Source organism: Carassius carassius, chromosome 6 (assembly GCF_963082965.1).
Source record: "Carassius carassius chromosome 6, fCarCar2.1, whole genome shotgun sequence".
NCBI classification, from domain to species: Eukaryota; Metazoa; Chordata; class Actinopteri; order Cypriniformes; family Cyprinidae; genus Carassius; species Carassius carassius.
Genome location: NC_081760.1, coordinates 39,713,176 through 39,729,969, shown reverse-complemented (window position 1 = coordinate 39,729,969; position 16,794 = coordinate 39,713,176). Strand labels below are relative to the sequence as shown.

The window sequence follows — 16,794 nt, the reverse complement described above, 5'->3', positions numbered from 1 at the left end:
GAAAAAACAAAGCCTTTTCTTCATTGGTATTTGGATTTTTTTTTTTTTTAAGAAGTGATAATAATAGTTTTGATATTGATTAATAAAATAAATGAATAAATGTAAAATGTTAATGCTAGTAGCATTCTTTGCAGTTACATTCTGGACGTTTAATTAGATTCATGATATGAACTGCATTTATGTTTTCCATTTTCTATCTTGTAGATCTTCAATGACCCCATTCAGGGTCAAATTGAGCTGCACCCGCTGCTGGTGAAGATCATTGATACTCCTCAGTTCCAGAGACTGAGACACATCAAACAGCTGGGAGGAACATATCTGGTGTATCCTGGAGCCACTCACACTCGCTTCGAACACTCAATCGGGTAAGGCTTGTTTTTAGTTTAGTGTTTAATATGCACATGCAAACAGCACTTATTCTTTACAATAAGTTTTTTATTTGTTAACATGAACTACATTAGTTAACATGAACTAACAATAAATAAACAATGCTTCAGCATTTACAAGTCTGTTTCGAACATTTCTATCATTAAAAAAATGTCAACAGATTATATATATATTTGATATTTGATTTGCAGTTGATTTTACCACATGCTCAATCGTCAGTTAGTTCATTATTTCATAAAGATTATTTTATTTTCTTGATTTTAGGACAAACACAGTGTCTGGAAATTACATTGAAATAACATGAGTCTAAATCTAATGCATCCTGAGAGTGTTGATTTGGTCCAGAAACAGTATAAATTATGTCTAAATGAACCTTAAATGATGTTGAAATATTTCCACTGACCACTTTTGAACTAGTTTTTAACCTTGTAAGGAGGTTCTGTGAACGTCTACAGAAGACGTCAAAAAAAGACGTCATAAAAACTTTCATTCTGGCTCCTCAGTGGATGTCTTTTCAACAAAGACATAAAAAGACATCCACTGGACGTAACTTTGCACAGTGGGAAATAATGCCCATCATCACAGAGTTCAATATGGAGAATCAGTCAACTGATCAAATGATGTAAAAGCTGGATTTATCCTGTGTTGTTTGTAAAATTATGTGTTGTCTTTGTGTAAGGGCGGCGTATTTAGCAGGACGTCTGGCAGAAGTTCTGAAAGAGAAACAACTGAAGGAGTTTAAAAATGAACAAGAGGAGTTTGAAAAGAAACAAGATGAGTTTGAAGAGAACATAGAGGAGTTTGAAGAGAAACAAAAGAAGTTTAAGAAGGAAAAGGAGGAGTTTAGAAAGAACAAGATCAAGTTAATTAACGAGAAAGACATCCTGTGTGTCCAAATCGCAGCTCTGTGCTACAATTTAGGTGAGTGCCAGAAACAAGCACACTTGAGCAGAAATAAAAGTCTATCTATATCTATACATCTGTGATTACTCTTTGTTTTGAACATCCTTCAAAAGAGGGGAACAATGTAAAGGGATTTAAATACTAATAATAATAACAAATACATAATATACATTAATATAAAATGTATTCTTTATGTAGACTTATTTACAGAATTGGAATTTATGTAAAGAGTTTTTTAAAATTACATTTGAAATGCTAAACGTTTGTTTGATGTAAAGGTGAAATTTAAACAATGTTTGCTAAAAATGTTTGTAGTATTTTGAAATGAGGTAAAGCAAAATATGTATACTGTACTTTTGTACTTGAGTGATTTTATATCATTGGGAGTTATTTTATTCTTTTAACTGACCATTTCCTCACTTTATTTTTTTTAGTATTTTTTTTTTATGTCATGTCAAATGAAAAGAGTATACAATTTTTATCATGTAAAATATGAAACATGTATATTTTACAGTTATGTTTTTCATTAAGGTCATGGTCCGTTCTCTTACGTGTTTAAGGACAGGTTCATCCCTAAAGTCCCTGGTAAGTTTCTCACTTCTCTGATGACAATGTATCCGGTCAGTTGGGCATTCAGTTAAGTGTAAGCATTAATGATACAATTTATTATTATTATTATTATTATTATTATTATTATTTTATTATTATATTTGTTTGTAAATATCATTAAATATCATATCATTTTTAAATATCATAAAGCAAAATTAAATAACACATTTCTATTATTAGACTCTACAGCAGATGAATAGATATACTTTCAGTAATGTGTATAACTGTGATGTCAGTTTAATTTCTTATGAGATCATTTATGAAACATGTCTTATATAATAACCTTTGTTTGCTTGTTTTCTTAGGCAATCAGTGGAAGGTAAGCAGAAAATCTCATCTATACTGTGCATAAAATGTGAACTGTATTTTAAATGTCATGTTTTTAGGAAAAAGTGCTTTCTTTACAAATACAAACAAATGCTACTATACACTGTAAAAAGTGATTCTCTATATTTATTCAATAAAATTGTGTCAAAAATGTACAAGCAATATTATGAATTAAATTTAACACATTTTAATTAAGTAGAATTAACCATTCAAAATGAGTAGAATAACATGAAAAAATTAAGTAAAATTTATACAAAAATATTGATTTCATTGGATAAAAAACAAACAAACAAAAAAACACTATGCTAAAGAATACTATGTTATGCATGCCAGGCCAGTAGTTGGCGATCATGAAAAACCTTCCAAAACATTATATGCATGCACATGACATGGTAGTAGCCCAGAGTGCAGTCTGGACGATGCAAAGGCTATTTTGACACGTGACACGTTCTTTTGAACGGCTCTTTGAAAGGAACGGATCGCGAAGATCCGGATCCCCTCAAAGAGCCATAAATCCCTTCACTATTACAAACCCTGTGTTTCTGCTGCATGAGATCCAGCAGTATTATAACAATTAGTTAAGATCTTTAAAAAAAACCTTACCCTATGCTGACACACAGATATAAACAATCAGCACATGAATCTCAATAATGGTGACAATCAAAAATATTTAGATAAACTGATCAATTCAGAACTTCACTGAAAAGCTACTGTCACAACAAAAACAACAGCAAAATATAAGCAAATATTTAGAATTAAACAAAATAATAGGACAATTCAGCTGCATAATTTATTCATGTTGCAATGCATGCTGGGAGTTTTGTACTATGCTAATACCCAGCATGCATTGCAGCAAGGTACATTTGATTGTCACCATTGTTGAGATTCATGTGCTGATTGTTGATGTCTGTGTGTGGCATCATATATTAAATTCTATATCTTACAAAGAACAATAAAATGAACAATTTATAACAATTATTAACAATAATTATTCAAATTGAATGTACCATGGATAAATAAATGATCGAACTAGTGATGGGATTTATGGCTCTTTGAGGGGATCCGGATCTTCGCGTTCCTTTCAAAGAGCCGTTCTTGGCTCTTTTGGCTCTTTTTAAATATTTAGTCAGTTTTAAGAAGCCAGCTTGGGGGCATCTCAGTTTATCCTGGAAATAATCACTGGGAGGAATGATGAGGTGAGATTTGTAGTCAAATAATTAAAACTCAGATATCACACACCAATATCTGAGTTTGAATTATTCTGAAATATTGATTATTACCTCATTTGTCATGTGTGGACTATATTCCATAGGGTTGCACAAATCCCTCTGCTTAGACAGTGACATCACTATTTTGGATTTACCTTTAGTACAAAATGTGTGTGTGTGTGTGTGTGTGTGTGTGTGTGTGTGTGTGTGTGTGTGTGTAAAGCTACGTTGACTTATGTTATTCATACAATACCTACTCAAATAAACATCAAAAACAAAGCCGGCTGCAATGAATTTCTGTGCAAAACAGCTTTTACTACAAACACTTTCACACAAGAACATTGTTATCACACAAGAACATTTTGATAGAAAACAAAAAATATTTAAAGTAGATAAAATTAGAATAAATAAAATGGAAATGTCTACATACTACATACTATTACTACTGTAAACTTTGCAAATAGGACATCAGCCCCTTCAAGTCAATGAACAATAACAAAGTGGGCTGCAATGAACATGCACAACTAATAACTAATATCATCACGCTATAAAGGGTTGGCCTGCGCTGGGTGCGCCCCTCCCCCTATAACTGTTCTGTCTCGCGGAGGAGCTCATTTGTGTGCATCTGTGTGAAACACGCATAGGAAAAAAGAACGACAGAAAGAACGGCTCCCCTCCAGGCGCGACTCGGCTCCCATCGTTCATGTTTATGAGCCGTTCAAATTGCCGACGAATTGCTGGATATTCGGCAACACACATCTCCCGATATTTCACCGGTTTTCGACTATTCTGATGTTTTGCTGGACATTCTTGTCGGCGGAGCGGCTGCGCTGATCACACGCTTCAAGAGGACGCGCAGACGGGGAAAGCGAGCGGGAGCGCTCGTGAGACTCAGAAAACGCAGATTTCGAACGCCGTTGCCTAGCATCCATCTGGCAAATCTCCGCTCTCTACCCAACAAAACGGACGAACTGCTTCTGCTCTCTCGGACAAATAAAGATTTCTCCCACTCTGCTGCTCTGTGTTTCACGGTAACTTGGCTGAATGACACCATACCGGACAGCGCGCTCCATCTGCCGGGCTTTCAGCTGTTTAGAGCGGATCGCGACGCAGAATCAACGGGGAAATCGCGCGGCAGCGGGACATGCTTTTAAATCAATGAACGGTGGTGTACAGATGTAACTGTGTTAAAGAAGACGTGCTGCTCAAATCTCGAAACGCTCTTCATTAACTGCAAGCCGTTCTATTCGCCGCGGGAGTTTCACTCGTTCATTCTGGTTAGTGTTTACATCCCTCCTCAAGCGCACGTGAGCTCAGCTTTACAGGAACTCGCTGAGCAGATCACAGACACAGAAACCCAACACCCAGACTCTGTTTTAATCATTCTTGGGGACTTTAATAAAGCCAATCTCTCCCGTGAACTGCCAAAATACAGACAGCATGTTACTTGTCCCACAAGAGACAGTAATATATTGGATCACTGTTACACAACAATAAAGGATGCATTTCACTCTGTTCCACGAGCAGCTTTGGGACGTTCTGATCACCTTCTGGTTCATCTTATACCGACCTACAGGCAGAAACTAAAATCAGCTAAACCTGTATTAAGGACTGTAAAAAGATGGACTAATGAAGCAGAGCAAGATTTACAATCTTGTTTTGACCTCACTGATTGGAGTGTTTTTGAAGCTGCTGCCACCGATCTGGACGAACTCACAGAGACCGTAACATCATATATCAGTTTCTGTGAGGATATGTGTATTCCTACCAAGACTCAACTAAATTACAACAATGACAAACCGTGGTTCACTGCAAAACTCAGACAGCTCCGTCAGGCCAAAGAAGATGCTTACAGGAAGGGGGAAAATGTCTTGTATAAACAGGTTAAATACACACTGGAAAAGGAGATCAAAGTGGCAAAGAGGAATTATTCTGAAAAAATAAGGACTCAGTTCACTTCGAACGACTCCGCATCAGTGTGGAAAAGTCTAAAGAAGATCACCAATTACAAGACACCACCCCCCAGCACTGTGGAAAATCAACGACTGGCAGACGATCTGAACGAGTTTTACTGCAGGTTTGAAAGAACACCCATCACCTGCCCTGAACACCTCCCCACACAACCATTCACACCATTCACAACTCCTGCAACCAACCCTGAATGCCTCTCCAAACAAACGTTCACACCATTCACAACTCCTGCAACCCATCCTGATCACCTCTCCAATCAACCGCTCTCACCATTCACAACTCCTGCAACCAACCCTGAATGCCTCTCCAAACAAACGTTCACACCATTCACAGCTCCTGCAACCCATCCTGATCACCTCTCCAATCAACCGCTCTCACCATTCACAACTCCTGCAACCAACCCTGAATGCCTCTCCAAACAACTGTTCACACCACTCACAACTCCTGCAACCCACCCTGAACACCTCTCCAATCAAGCGCTCTCACCATTCACACCTCCTGCATCCCCCCTCTCCCCCACACCTGCAATACAGATCAGCGAAGATGCGGTGCGCCAGGTCTTCAGGAAGCAGAAAAGGAAAAAAGCACCAGGCCCAGATTGTGTTACACCAGCCTGTCTGAAATCCTGTGCTGACCAGCTGGCCCCCATCTTCACACAGATCTTCAACAGATCGCTGGAGCTGTGCGAAGTCCCTTCATGCTTCAAACGCTCCACCATCATCCCCATCCCCAAGAAACCCAAAATTACAGGACTAAATGACTACAGGCCTGTGGCTCTAACGTCTGTAGTCATGAAGTCATTTGAAAAACTGGTGCTGGCCCACCTGAAGGACATCACTGGACCCTTGCTAGATCCTCTTCAGTTTGCCTACAGAGCAAACAGGTCTGTGGACGATGCAGTAAACATCGGACTGCATTATGTTCTGCAACACCTAGACAGACCGGGGACCTATGTGAGGATCCTGTTTGTGGACTTCAGCTCGGCTTTTAACACGATCATGCCAAACCTCCTCCTGCCCAAACTAACTCAGCTCTCCGTGCCCACCTCCGTCTGTCAGTGGATCAACAGCTTCCTGACAGACAGGCAGCAGCTAGTGAGACTGGGAAAATACACATCCATCACCCGTACAATCAGCACCGGAGCTCCCCAGGGCTGTGTTCTCTCCCCACTGCTCTTCTCCCTGTACACTAATGACTGCACATCTAAGGACCCCTCTGTCAAGCTCCTGAAGTTTGCAGATGACACCACACTCATCGGCCTCATTCAGGACGGTGACGAGTCTGCTTACAGACAGGAGGTTAAAGAGCTGGCTGTCTGGTGCAGTCTCAACAACCTGGAGCTTAACACGCTCAAAACAGTGGAGATGATCGTGGACTTCAGGAGAAACCCCCCTGCACACCCCCCACTCACCATCATGAACAGCACTGTGACTGCAGTGGAGTCATTCAGGTTCCTGGGCACCACTATCTCTCAGGACCTGAAGTGGGACATTCACATTGACTCCATTGTGAAAAAGGCCCAGCAGAGGTTGTACTTCCCTCGCCAGCTGAGGAAGTTTAACCTGCCACAGGATCTGCTGAAACAGTTCTACTCCACCATCATCGAATCCATCCTCTGCACTTCAGTAACTGTCTGGTTCAGCTCAGCTTCTAAATCTGACCTCAGAAGACTACAGAGGGCAGTCCGGACTGCTGAGCGAATTATCGGTACAACCCTCCTATCTATTCAAGAACTGTACTTATCCAGAGTGAGCAAGAGGGCTGTTAAAATCACTCTGGACCCCTCACATCCAGCACACTCCCTCTTTGAACTGTTGCCATCTGGTCGACGCTACAGAGCAATGAGCGCCAGAACGACCAGACACAGGAACAGTTTCTTCCCTCAGGCAATCCATCTTATGAACAGCTGATAATAACTGTGGGACACACTACACTATTTATATTTATATACACTACACTTTTTATCCAACACACATACTTAGCGTACACGTAAATCTTTTGCACATAATATACATGTACATACATGGAACACACTATACTACTTATATTTATATTTATATACACATACACTTATTTATCCAACACACATACTTAGCGTACAGTTAAAATTTTTCCACATAATATACATGTACATACATAAATGCTCATTTTAATATACCTGCCATACATTGTCAATATATATATTGTCAATCCTTACCCACCTATTTGTATTTTTTTGCATTTTTTATTCCTTATTGTGTTTTTTGTTCTGTCGCTGTTATGTTGCACTGCGGAGCTCTGTCACGAAAACAAATTCCTCGTATGTCTGAACATACCTGGCAATAAAGCTCATTCTGATTCTGATTCTGATTCTGCAGCTGCCACTGTTCTGTTTATTTTAACGCAAACTGCCCTCTGCTGGCTCGGAGTAAAGTGTCAAAGGCGGGGAAAACAAATATGGGTGGGGCGACACGTGTCGCTCCGCCTCGAAGTGTCGCCCCACCCCATCGTCCAGACTGCACTCTGCGGTTACTCCATGACATCAGCCTTTTTACAAATTCACATTTTTGTTGCTTACATAGATATGATAAAGGCAGCATGTTCAAAAGGTTGTAAGGCCCCCAAAACAGAGTTATTGAAGACACCTAAAGTTCACGAACAGAATCACTGAAGGAAAAAAATAATTAACTTGCTTACCATTGTAGTGGTCAGTGTTTGCTTTAGTTGGACTCTTGACCCTTAAAAATTTCAACTGATTTTTATTGGTTGCTTGTTGTGATACAGCAGCTAGACAAGCCAAGAAGGAAATGAGATCAGACGGTGTTATTTGTTTTTGCATCATCATTTGATCTGGGTTTCTGAGTTGGGTGTCCCTTACGAAAAATAATCATGGTTATACTATAGTAAAACTGTAGTAATCCATGGATTTTTGGCGTGTTGACTATCATTTGTATAACCACAGATTTACTACAAATACCATGGTTAATATAGCAAAACCATGATTAATTCGTGGTTACCATGTTTTAACTATAGTAACCATGGTATTTTTGGTTTTATTTGTAGTAAAACCATGGTTAATTTTCTTAAGGGGTGTCTTACCAATGACAGGTGTCCTGTGGTTGTACAATATAAGTTTAGGTGTTTTCAGCATCATCCAAGAAATTCTTAGAAGCACCTTTGATCAAAGCCTTTTTAAAAAAAAATATATTCATTTTTCCTTTCCATGTAGGCACACAGACATCAAGAATCAGCATGAGAACCTCAACAATGGTGACAATCAAAAAGCATGTTACACTGCATTCTGGGTGCCACCAATCAAAACTCATTTACGGCTCCCATCATGCTTTGTGGCATGAATAAATTATGAGCAACAATTCTATAGTAGCTTGTTTTGTGATTCTTACAGTTCGTCTGAATATGCTGTTTGTCACCATTCTTGAGATTCATACGCTGGTTCTTGATGTCACTGTCTGCCAAAAGAAAATTCCCCTCTCTCAATCAGAATTCTTAATCTCTTGAGTACACTGAAAACTCAAGGCCTTTTATTGTTGAATCACAAGGCTGCTATAATGAATGTTAATGTAACTCAGAGATCAGGCTCTGAATGAGTTCAGATATTCAGGTAAAACAAAGATTATGTAAAAGCATAACCATCACCACCTGATCATCTTTTCTTCTTAGCTTGTCTAGCAGTTACAACAGCAATGCAAAATGTAATATTAAAACATCAAGGGTCAAGAGCACAACTAAAGCAAACACTGACCACTATAATGGAAACCAATAATTTACCCTTTGATTCTGTTTGTGAACTTTAGCTGTCTTCAATAACTCTGTTTTGGGGGCCTTACAACCTTTTGAACATGATTCCTTTATCATATCTATGTAAGCAACAAAAATGTGAATTTGTAAAAAGGCTGATGTCATGTGCATGCATATAATGTTTTCGAAGGGTGTTTCATGATCGCCAACTACTGGCCTGGCATGCATAACATAGTATTCTTTAGCATAGTGGTTTTTTGTTTGTTTGTTTTTTATCCAATGAAATCAATATTTTTGTGCAAATTTTACTTAATTTTTTCATGTTATTCTACTCATTTTGAATGATTATTTCTACTTAATTAAAATGTGTTAAAATTAATTAATAATATTGCTTGTAATTTTTGACAATTTTATTGAATAAATATAGAGAATCACTTTTTACAGTGTAGATCAAACACAATGTGGTTAATAAACAGCCTACTAAAAGTAAACCAAATTAAATATTGTACTGTTGAAAGTAGCAAGTCTTAGCAAAAACCCATCACAATAAATGTGTTCATTGACACACAAAAGTCTATTGAGTGAGTGTACTGGAGCACTTCATTGCAGACATTTTTCAAATTATGCTTACATTTTTAATACAGCACTATCATTTTGTAATCATTTTCTCACTCTTATGTCCTCCCAGACCTGTATGACTTTCTCTTCTTCACTAGAACACAAAAGCCAATCTCCAAAAGGACACAAAAACACAATTATAGTTTCATAAACATTGCTCAGAAAAAGGTTTTGAAAGAAAATCTTGCTTCCAGTGTTTTATCCACAAGAATAGAAAGCCAGGATACCAATTTAATAATAGATCACTTAATTCAGTTTTAGATACCTGCTGAAACGAAACGAGACACTCTGAGGTGTAGCATCTTTTATATATATATATATAATAATATACAATAGATGTCCAGCTCAACATAAAATTCTCTATTTATAACTCTATACAGTTTACATTGTTTATTTCTAAAAGTTATGACTGTGTGGCAATTCATATATATTTGTGTTTGTGTGTTTTATTCTCATAGCTTGAGGATGCCTCGGTTTGGCTGTTTCTGGACATAGTAGAGAACAATGATGAACTGAAAAAAGAGCTGAAAGAAGATATCACCTTTATTCTGGAGTTGATAAAAGGAGTTGATACTTCAGCTAAAGTGGTACTAAATCTTGAACTGTCCTTCCAATGCTCAAGTCATACAGTGTTTCTGTTGAGTATTGAAGTTATTTTGATTCTTCAGTGGCCAGCGGAGGGCAGGACGGAGGACAAGTCTTTCCTGTATGAGATCGTGGTAAATCAAAGGAATGGCATTGATGTGCACAAATGGGACTATTTTGCAAGGTAAAAAAATAAACCTTTAAAGGACTGCTCATTTATACTTATAATAATGGTTGTTAATCTTAACATCGATAATTTAATTGTAAACTACTTACATAGACATCACTTTAGATATCCTTAAGAAGCTTTGATATAATATAACCTTATATGTTCATAAATATTAATATTTTGGTTTATGATGGTCACGTGGCTGCAGAAAGCACGCAACACAGAAGTAAAAACCAAGAAAAAAACACTGTTGTGTGTCTGTATAAAGTCAGAGCAGTCAGCACAACATCAACCAAAATCATATCTCGATATACTGTATCTCTGTCAGAGACTGTCATCACCTCGGCATCCCAAACAGCTTTGACCATCAGCGTCTGCTGAAATCTGCTCGTGTGTGTGAGGTGGAGGGGAGAAAACACATCTGCTTCAGAGACAAGGTACACATGATAACTTACTGTATTTATGACTTCTCATAAGATCATTTATTACCTATGAAGTTGTCTTTATATATAGTGTGTGCAGTTTGTAAAATAATGTGTGAATGATCAATCATTGTTCAGCCTGTAAGAAATGATTGTAGAAACAATGCTTCAGTCAACTGAGTTAAAACAGAAACTTATGAGATAGCTTCCTCCATTACTATACATAACTTAATTCAGTTTATTAAGATGAACATGAAATCAATGTTCAGATTTGAGAAATATGTTTATGAATTCAATTGTAAACATTTACATTTCAATATTTATAATTTAAGACAACTCCATGATGTAAAGTTAATGTACACTATTAGATGAGGCTAAGATGAAAATAAAATAAATCAAAGGTCCAGTTCATCTTATCAGCCAATGTGTCATTCAGTATTACATGAGTAAAATTGTCCTGGTTACGTCTCTGCTTCCATCTAATATGAAGGTGAATGTTAGGTGATCCGATCACTAGTGCTCAGTGTTTTGTTGTTAGATCAGTGAAATCACGTACTGTAGTCAGTCTGTGCTCTAATTCATCACTCTCTCTGTCTCTCGCAGGTGGCTGATAATATTTATGACATGTTTCACACCAGATACACTCTGTATCAGCAGGCCTACCAGCACAAGATCGTCAACATCATCGAAGAGATGTGTGTTAACATTGACTGAACTTCAGTTTAAAAATATATTTGTGCTCTTCTTGTTCAGTGTTGCTTAAGTTGTTTATTGGTTCATACTTTTTTGATTTGTTCATTAGGATCTCAGAAGCCCTCAAAGCAGCGAAAGACCAGATCACACAGCTCTCACCAGTTACTGTATCCAAGGAAGATATTGACAAGAAGATCTTTAATATTCTAAACAGGGTTACAGGTGGTGAGGACCAAACGTCAAAAGCAATGAAGGAGTTCATCAAACTGACCGGTCAGTTAAAAACATGTGCAGGATTGTGGAGAATTAAAACGGTTCTTCTTTCATTTGACCAGAGACTTATATTTGTATTTATATATTGTTTTTCCTTCTATCAGATCACATCTTTGAGGAGATCTTATACTCCACTGATGACAAGCTGAAAGATGCCCGGATGAAGCTCAAGGATGTTGTGAAGAGACGCCTGCCCAAGTGTGTGGGAGAGACGAGAATAACACAAACTAAACACAACGACAAACAGAGCTTACAGGTAAAAGACAACATTTACAATTAATGTACTAATCTTGGACCTGTTGCAAAGCAATGGCATCAATGTATATGTAATGTACACTCTTAACACACCTTCTTAACTAAACTTTACAATTAAAACTGTCTTTTTTTAAAAATGGGCAAACACAGTTTGTCCCATTATTACTCTATTAAAATGACATAAATGAATTTCAGTTTACCAATAATACACTGTCCCGGTTGTCACGGTCAGTTTCAGCTGAGGAAGAATGTGTCAGGTTCAAACTGCAGCAGTTTTATAAGAAGACAGCAGATAATTCATAATGATGATTATTAAAAAAAGAACAAATTAAGCAACAGACCATGAGAACAAATGAGAACAGGCCATGAATAACAGAAATTGAGAGCGATACAAAAGGAACAAACAAGGAAACCAATTAAGTGGTTAACTATACTAATTAACTCAATAAGATCTTCTGTAGACGTCTGACAGAAATAAAGTCAGTCTGGTTATTAATAAGTGGAGCTGGTGATGCTGTTTGTGGGGTTGTTTAATCAGATCTTGAGAGATTTCATGTATTTTATTTCAGTTGATTTCATCTAAGGCTGTGTCTGAAGTCAGTTGTAGTAGTTCTTGTGTTTCTCTTTTCTTCAGTGATTCTGTTTCTTAACAGCAGCTGTTCATCACTAATTCACAATCCGCACTTAGTTAATCACTTCATTAGCTCATTAACTTAAACTCTGCTTTAGTTGCTTTAACAGTCTAGTAGAGTGAGACCAAATATAATCACTGTTAATTTAACACTCAGGATTTTACTGTGCAGGGGTTCATCTCCCAAAAGCATTGTTAGCTAACTATGGTCACAATTGTTAAAATTTGTTTTAACAAATCTGTAATTGAAGTTGTTCAGAGAGGAACATACAAGTTAAAATTTGCATAAATGTGTAGTTTATAAAAATATAAGAAATACATATATAATGGCTAAACAAGCAAGTTAATTTTCAGGTGCTCTTGTGGGCAAACTGGTCTCATGTGTTTGTCTTCAATCACCATTTGTACAGGAAGAGTGGAATAAAGCAGTGGACGAGTGGAACAAACTTATCCCAACTGTTTTCTTGGATAAGAAGGATTTCATCATTGATGTATGTTATGTTCAAATCTAATTTCACACTTCGACATTTGTGTTATTGTCTCAAAACGTTTAAGTCACTGTAATATTGTGAATCTTTGACACAGACTATTCAACTGGACTATAGTGACAAGAAGACTAAAAACAAGGCTGAAAAAAGTCTGGACCTCATCAAAAAAGTCTATTTCTACAGGAAGAGAAACCCCACTGAAGGAATCAACATTAAGGAATATGAGGTTCTTGTAGCACTTTGCTGCTCTAGTAATTTAACATTACACTTAGGGAAAAAAAGTACACATATTGTACATTTACTGGTATTTTATCTTGTTACTGGGACAAAATGTTATTCACTGATCTGGGCAAGTCAAAGCAAGTTTCCTAGATCTATAATTATTGATGACCATGTTTGTTTTTTACTTGTATTGCAGATATCCAGTCTGCTGCCAAAGGAGTCTACTGAATATGTTGGTCGGGTTTACTACACAAAAAAATCAGACGAGGAGGAGAGGGATGCTAAGGAGTGCTTCAGATGGTGGCGTCTCCGTGAGGACGGGGTGAGAGTTTATGGCTTGTTTGTCATTCACACAGAAAGCACTTTACAGTGACACTGTTCATAAACCAACTGTTCATACACTAAGGCTCTATTTTCGTGTCTCATATAAAGCAATGTTCTCTTTCCTTCTAGGTGTGTATGATTCTGGTCTTCGATCAGGAAGAGTTTAGAGGCAATAGGAGCTTGATCACAGGAGACTGTCCATCATTGGACAGCTGTGATATAACAGAGGTCCGCTCCTGTAAGGTGCTCAGTGGTGTGTGGGATCTCTATGAGGGTCCTCACTACAGGGAACCCAGTTACCGACTGCAGGAGGCGGAGTATCGAAACCATGAGGCTTGGGGTGGCAGTGACAGCACTGCTCATGCTCTGTCTGTTAAACGTGTGACAGAATAAAGTCCACATCTGTTGCCTTCATTCATCTGCAAACTAGGGCTGTGAGTTTAAAGCATTCATTTAATGTTTAATTATAATTTCTAACCAAAAATAGTCTAATCAATGATTTACACTGCTGTCATAATCATGTAGTATCTTTTACTTTTTATTTTAATGGTTTTCTCTGCCAATGGTAATATATACACTGAATTGAGAATAACTTGATTAATTACTTAGCATGTCATGCAATTAATTTGATTTAGCAGATGCTTTTATCCAAAGTGACTAGAAAATAAAGAACACCAGGATTAAATTATTACAACTGATTGACAGTTATTGAAGCCACAGGTGACCATATGAGATTATTTTGTGAATAAATGTTGTGGCAGATGCTGCTGACAAAGAGCAGTGCAATGAAAAATCAGTGATGAGAAAGTAAAATCATAAAAGTAAATCAGTCTGAAGAAACAGAGCTACTAAACTAAAGTGGAGGGCGATTTTATCTTGATTTTAGTTCTTCACAAATACAGTAAACCGATATTTGAGCCTAATTGCTGATTTATGTTCTTGTTTGAGCAGCTCTCTATGCTTGTTATTATTATTATTCACAATGTGGTGCTGATGCTGGGTAAATCTTCACTAGTTGACAGTAGAAGATGGTGAAGGGTTATATAATACTATTACAGGTTTGTTTGGTGATGGATAAATATAGGTAACTGATGAATCTTTTATTTTCTTGTAATTTCTTCAGATGTGTGTGTGTAGGTCAGTGATCTGGTTACAGTAGGATATATTTTGGGGTTCGAGTTAATAATTTTTAGAGATTTAATTTGACATTTAATGAGTCTTTCTACATTAGATATTTTACCTTTTAGGATGTAGGAGTTCATTTACATATTTCTGGGAAAACATGAGTTATTCAGGGGATAAAATGTAATGCTTTTCAGTTTGTTATTCTCAGAAACTGACGAAAATAAACTGTATTGCATCAACAACAATGATGGAGTAATGATTTATTTCTTGTCTAATAAATGTTTGCTATATTTAGAGTATTAGTTCCTTTGCTTTATAGATGTGTCTTGTGATTAATTAATCACTAATCTGTTTCAATTAAACAGACAGTCATTAATCCTTTATTACACACATGAAAGAGTCTTTCAACAGGGTATCATGATACCAGTTTTCATCTGGTCGTGTGACCTCAATATATTGTATTTAGACCGAGATTAGTGTCAGTTTGAGAGTGGGTTTAATTAGTTAAGATGATTGTGGGTTCATCCGCCTTTGAGCTGGAACTGAAGTGTTTTACTGTAGAGCTCTTGTTTAACAGAGGTTAGATTACATACATGCACATGTTTGGGTATTGAAATAAAGTAAATATTTGTTGTGCTGAACGATGATGGTAAGAGCGCAAGACACCAATAAGAGTGTTCAGTGTCTTCTAAGTTAAATTACCATATTTTATTATACTGAAAATGAAACTAATTAATTGAAAACAACAACTTATAAAGCAGTCATGAAAAAAATACTAATGATGCCTTGAGTCATGTACACATCTTCTGTAGTGACCGAAGTGACTCAAGGACAATGACACATAGCCTATTAGGACAGACATTTATAAGAAATAGGTGTTACAGACCAAAGGAAACTTATTTTTTAGTTATAGAAAAGCTGCCTAAATATCCTTTCACATGTGTACAAAAAAGGATTAAGATGAACAGATTCTCTTTGCCTTAATTAACACAAACTTTATTATCTGCATTTTGTAAAGCTTTGTGATGCATTATTTTGCTTGATTTACTCTTTATTAGTTTTATCTATATTTGTTTTGGACTAACAATGGAACTTAAAAACCTCTCCTGTGTGATAGTGTAAGATAAGTTAGAGTTGTCAGGTTTTGTTTCTGTAGAAACAGCCCTCACATGTGTGGCAGTTTGCAGAGGGAAAGCATTTAAAACCCAGCAGAGGAAAGATCTCAGTCTTCACAAGAACATCACACTTTCTTGACAACATAAATCTCACAAAATGGAAAGCGCAGTATAGGCAATTCTTTACATTCGACATCAAACTCCTGACAGACAAGAATTAAGATAATATAGTGAGAATCAAAATGTAATATACACTGAAAACCCTAATAAGTTGACTGAACTAAATTGATTGAGTAAACTTGTTGCCTCAATTTAATTGAGTAATGGAGTCTCCCAAAACTTACATATTTAAGTTTATTTAACTTGACTGTTTTGTAGACTCTACCTAAATCACTCAGAGGTTTAAATGTTGATACTTGATTCATTTGAAGTCACCATTGTGGTGGAAAGTGTTTGGTTTAGTTGGGATCTTGGTCCAGTTGCTGCTGAGTTGGTGTATTTTAAAACGCTGTTTTTGTGGTGAAAAAAGACAGATTTAAATGAGCTCAGGTGTTATCAGTTGTTTTTTTGTTGATGAGAAAGTCATCACATAATACGTATTTGAGATCATAAAATAATTTTTGTTTGATATTTATAACGGGCACCAAGAGCAAAATACTTATTTTGAAGATGGACAAAATGAATGCATTTGAAATATTTTGAGTAAAAGAATCAAGTACTCACACTCACAG

The 16,794-nt window shown here is 36.8% G+C and overlaps 1 protein-coding gene and 1 long non-coding RNA gene across 2 annotated transcripts; both read left to right on the top strand.

The window, feature by feature from the left end:
• The first annotated feature begins 10,132 nt into the window (after positions 1–10,132).
• LOC132142877 (uncharacterized) lies at positions 10,133–11,799 on the top strand. Its single transcript, XR_009434117.1, has 5 exons — positions 10,133–10,348; positions 10,430–10,530; positions 10,844–10,952; positions 11,541–11,632; positions 11,740–11,799. It is a non-coding gene; the product is annotated as an uncharacterized LOC132142877 (long non-coding RNA).
• A 79-nt stretch (positions 11,800–11,878) lies between these two features.
• LOC132141759 (deoxynucleoside triphosphate triphosphohydrolase SAMHD1-like) lies at positions 11,879–14,216 on the top strand. Its single transcript, XM_059551421.1, has 6 exons — positions 11,879–11,903; positions 12,008–12,159; positions 13,200–13,280; positions 13,375–13,503; positions 13,696–13,821; positions 13,953–14,216. Exons 1-6 carry the CDS (start codon positions 11,879–11,881, stop codon positions 14,214–14,216), a joined length of 777 nt encoding a protein of 258 aa, XP_059407404.1.
• Positions 14,217–16,794: the final 2,578 nt, after the last annotated feature.

What these genes read in the sequence shown, in the direction of transcription:
- LOC132141759 (XM_059551421.1), top strand. Translation starts at nt 11,879, where the DNA reads ATGAAGGAGTTCATCAAACTGACCG. An exon ending in GGAGTTCATCAAACTGACCG is followed by an intron (nt 11,904 to 12,007) that starts GTCAGTTAAAAA and finishes TCCTTCTATCAG; the next exon opens with ATCACATCTTTGAGGAGATC. An exon ending in AGAAGGATTTCATCATTGAT is followed by an intron (nt 13,281 to 13,374) that starts GTATGTTATGTT and finishes TCTTTGACACAG; the next exon opens with ACTATTCAACTGGACTATAG.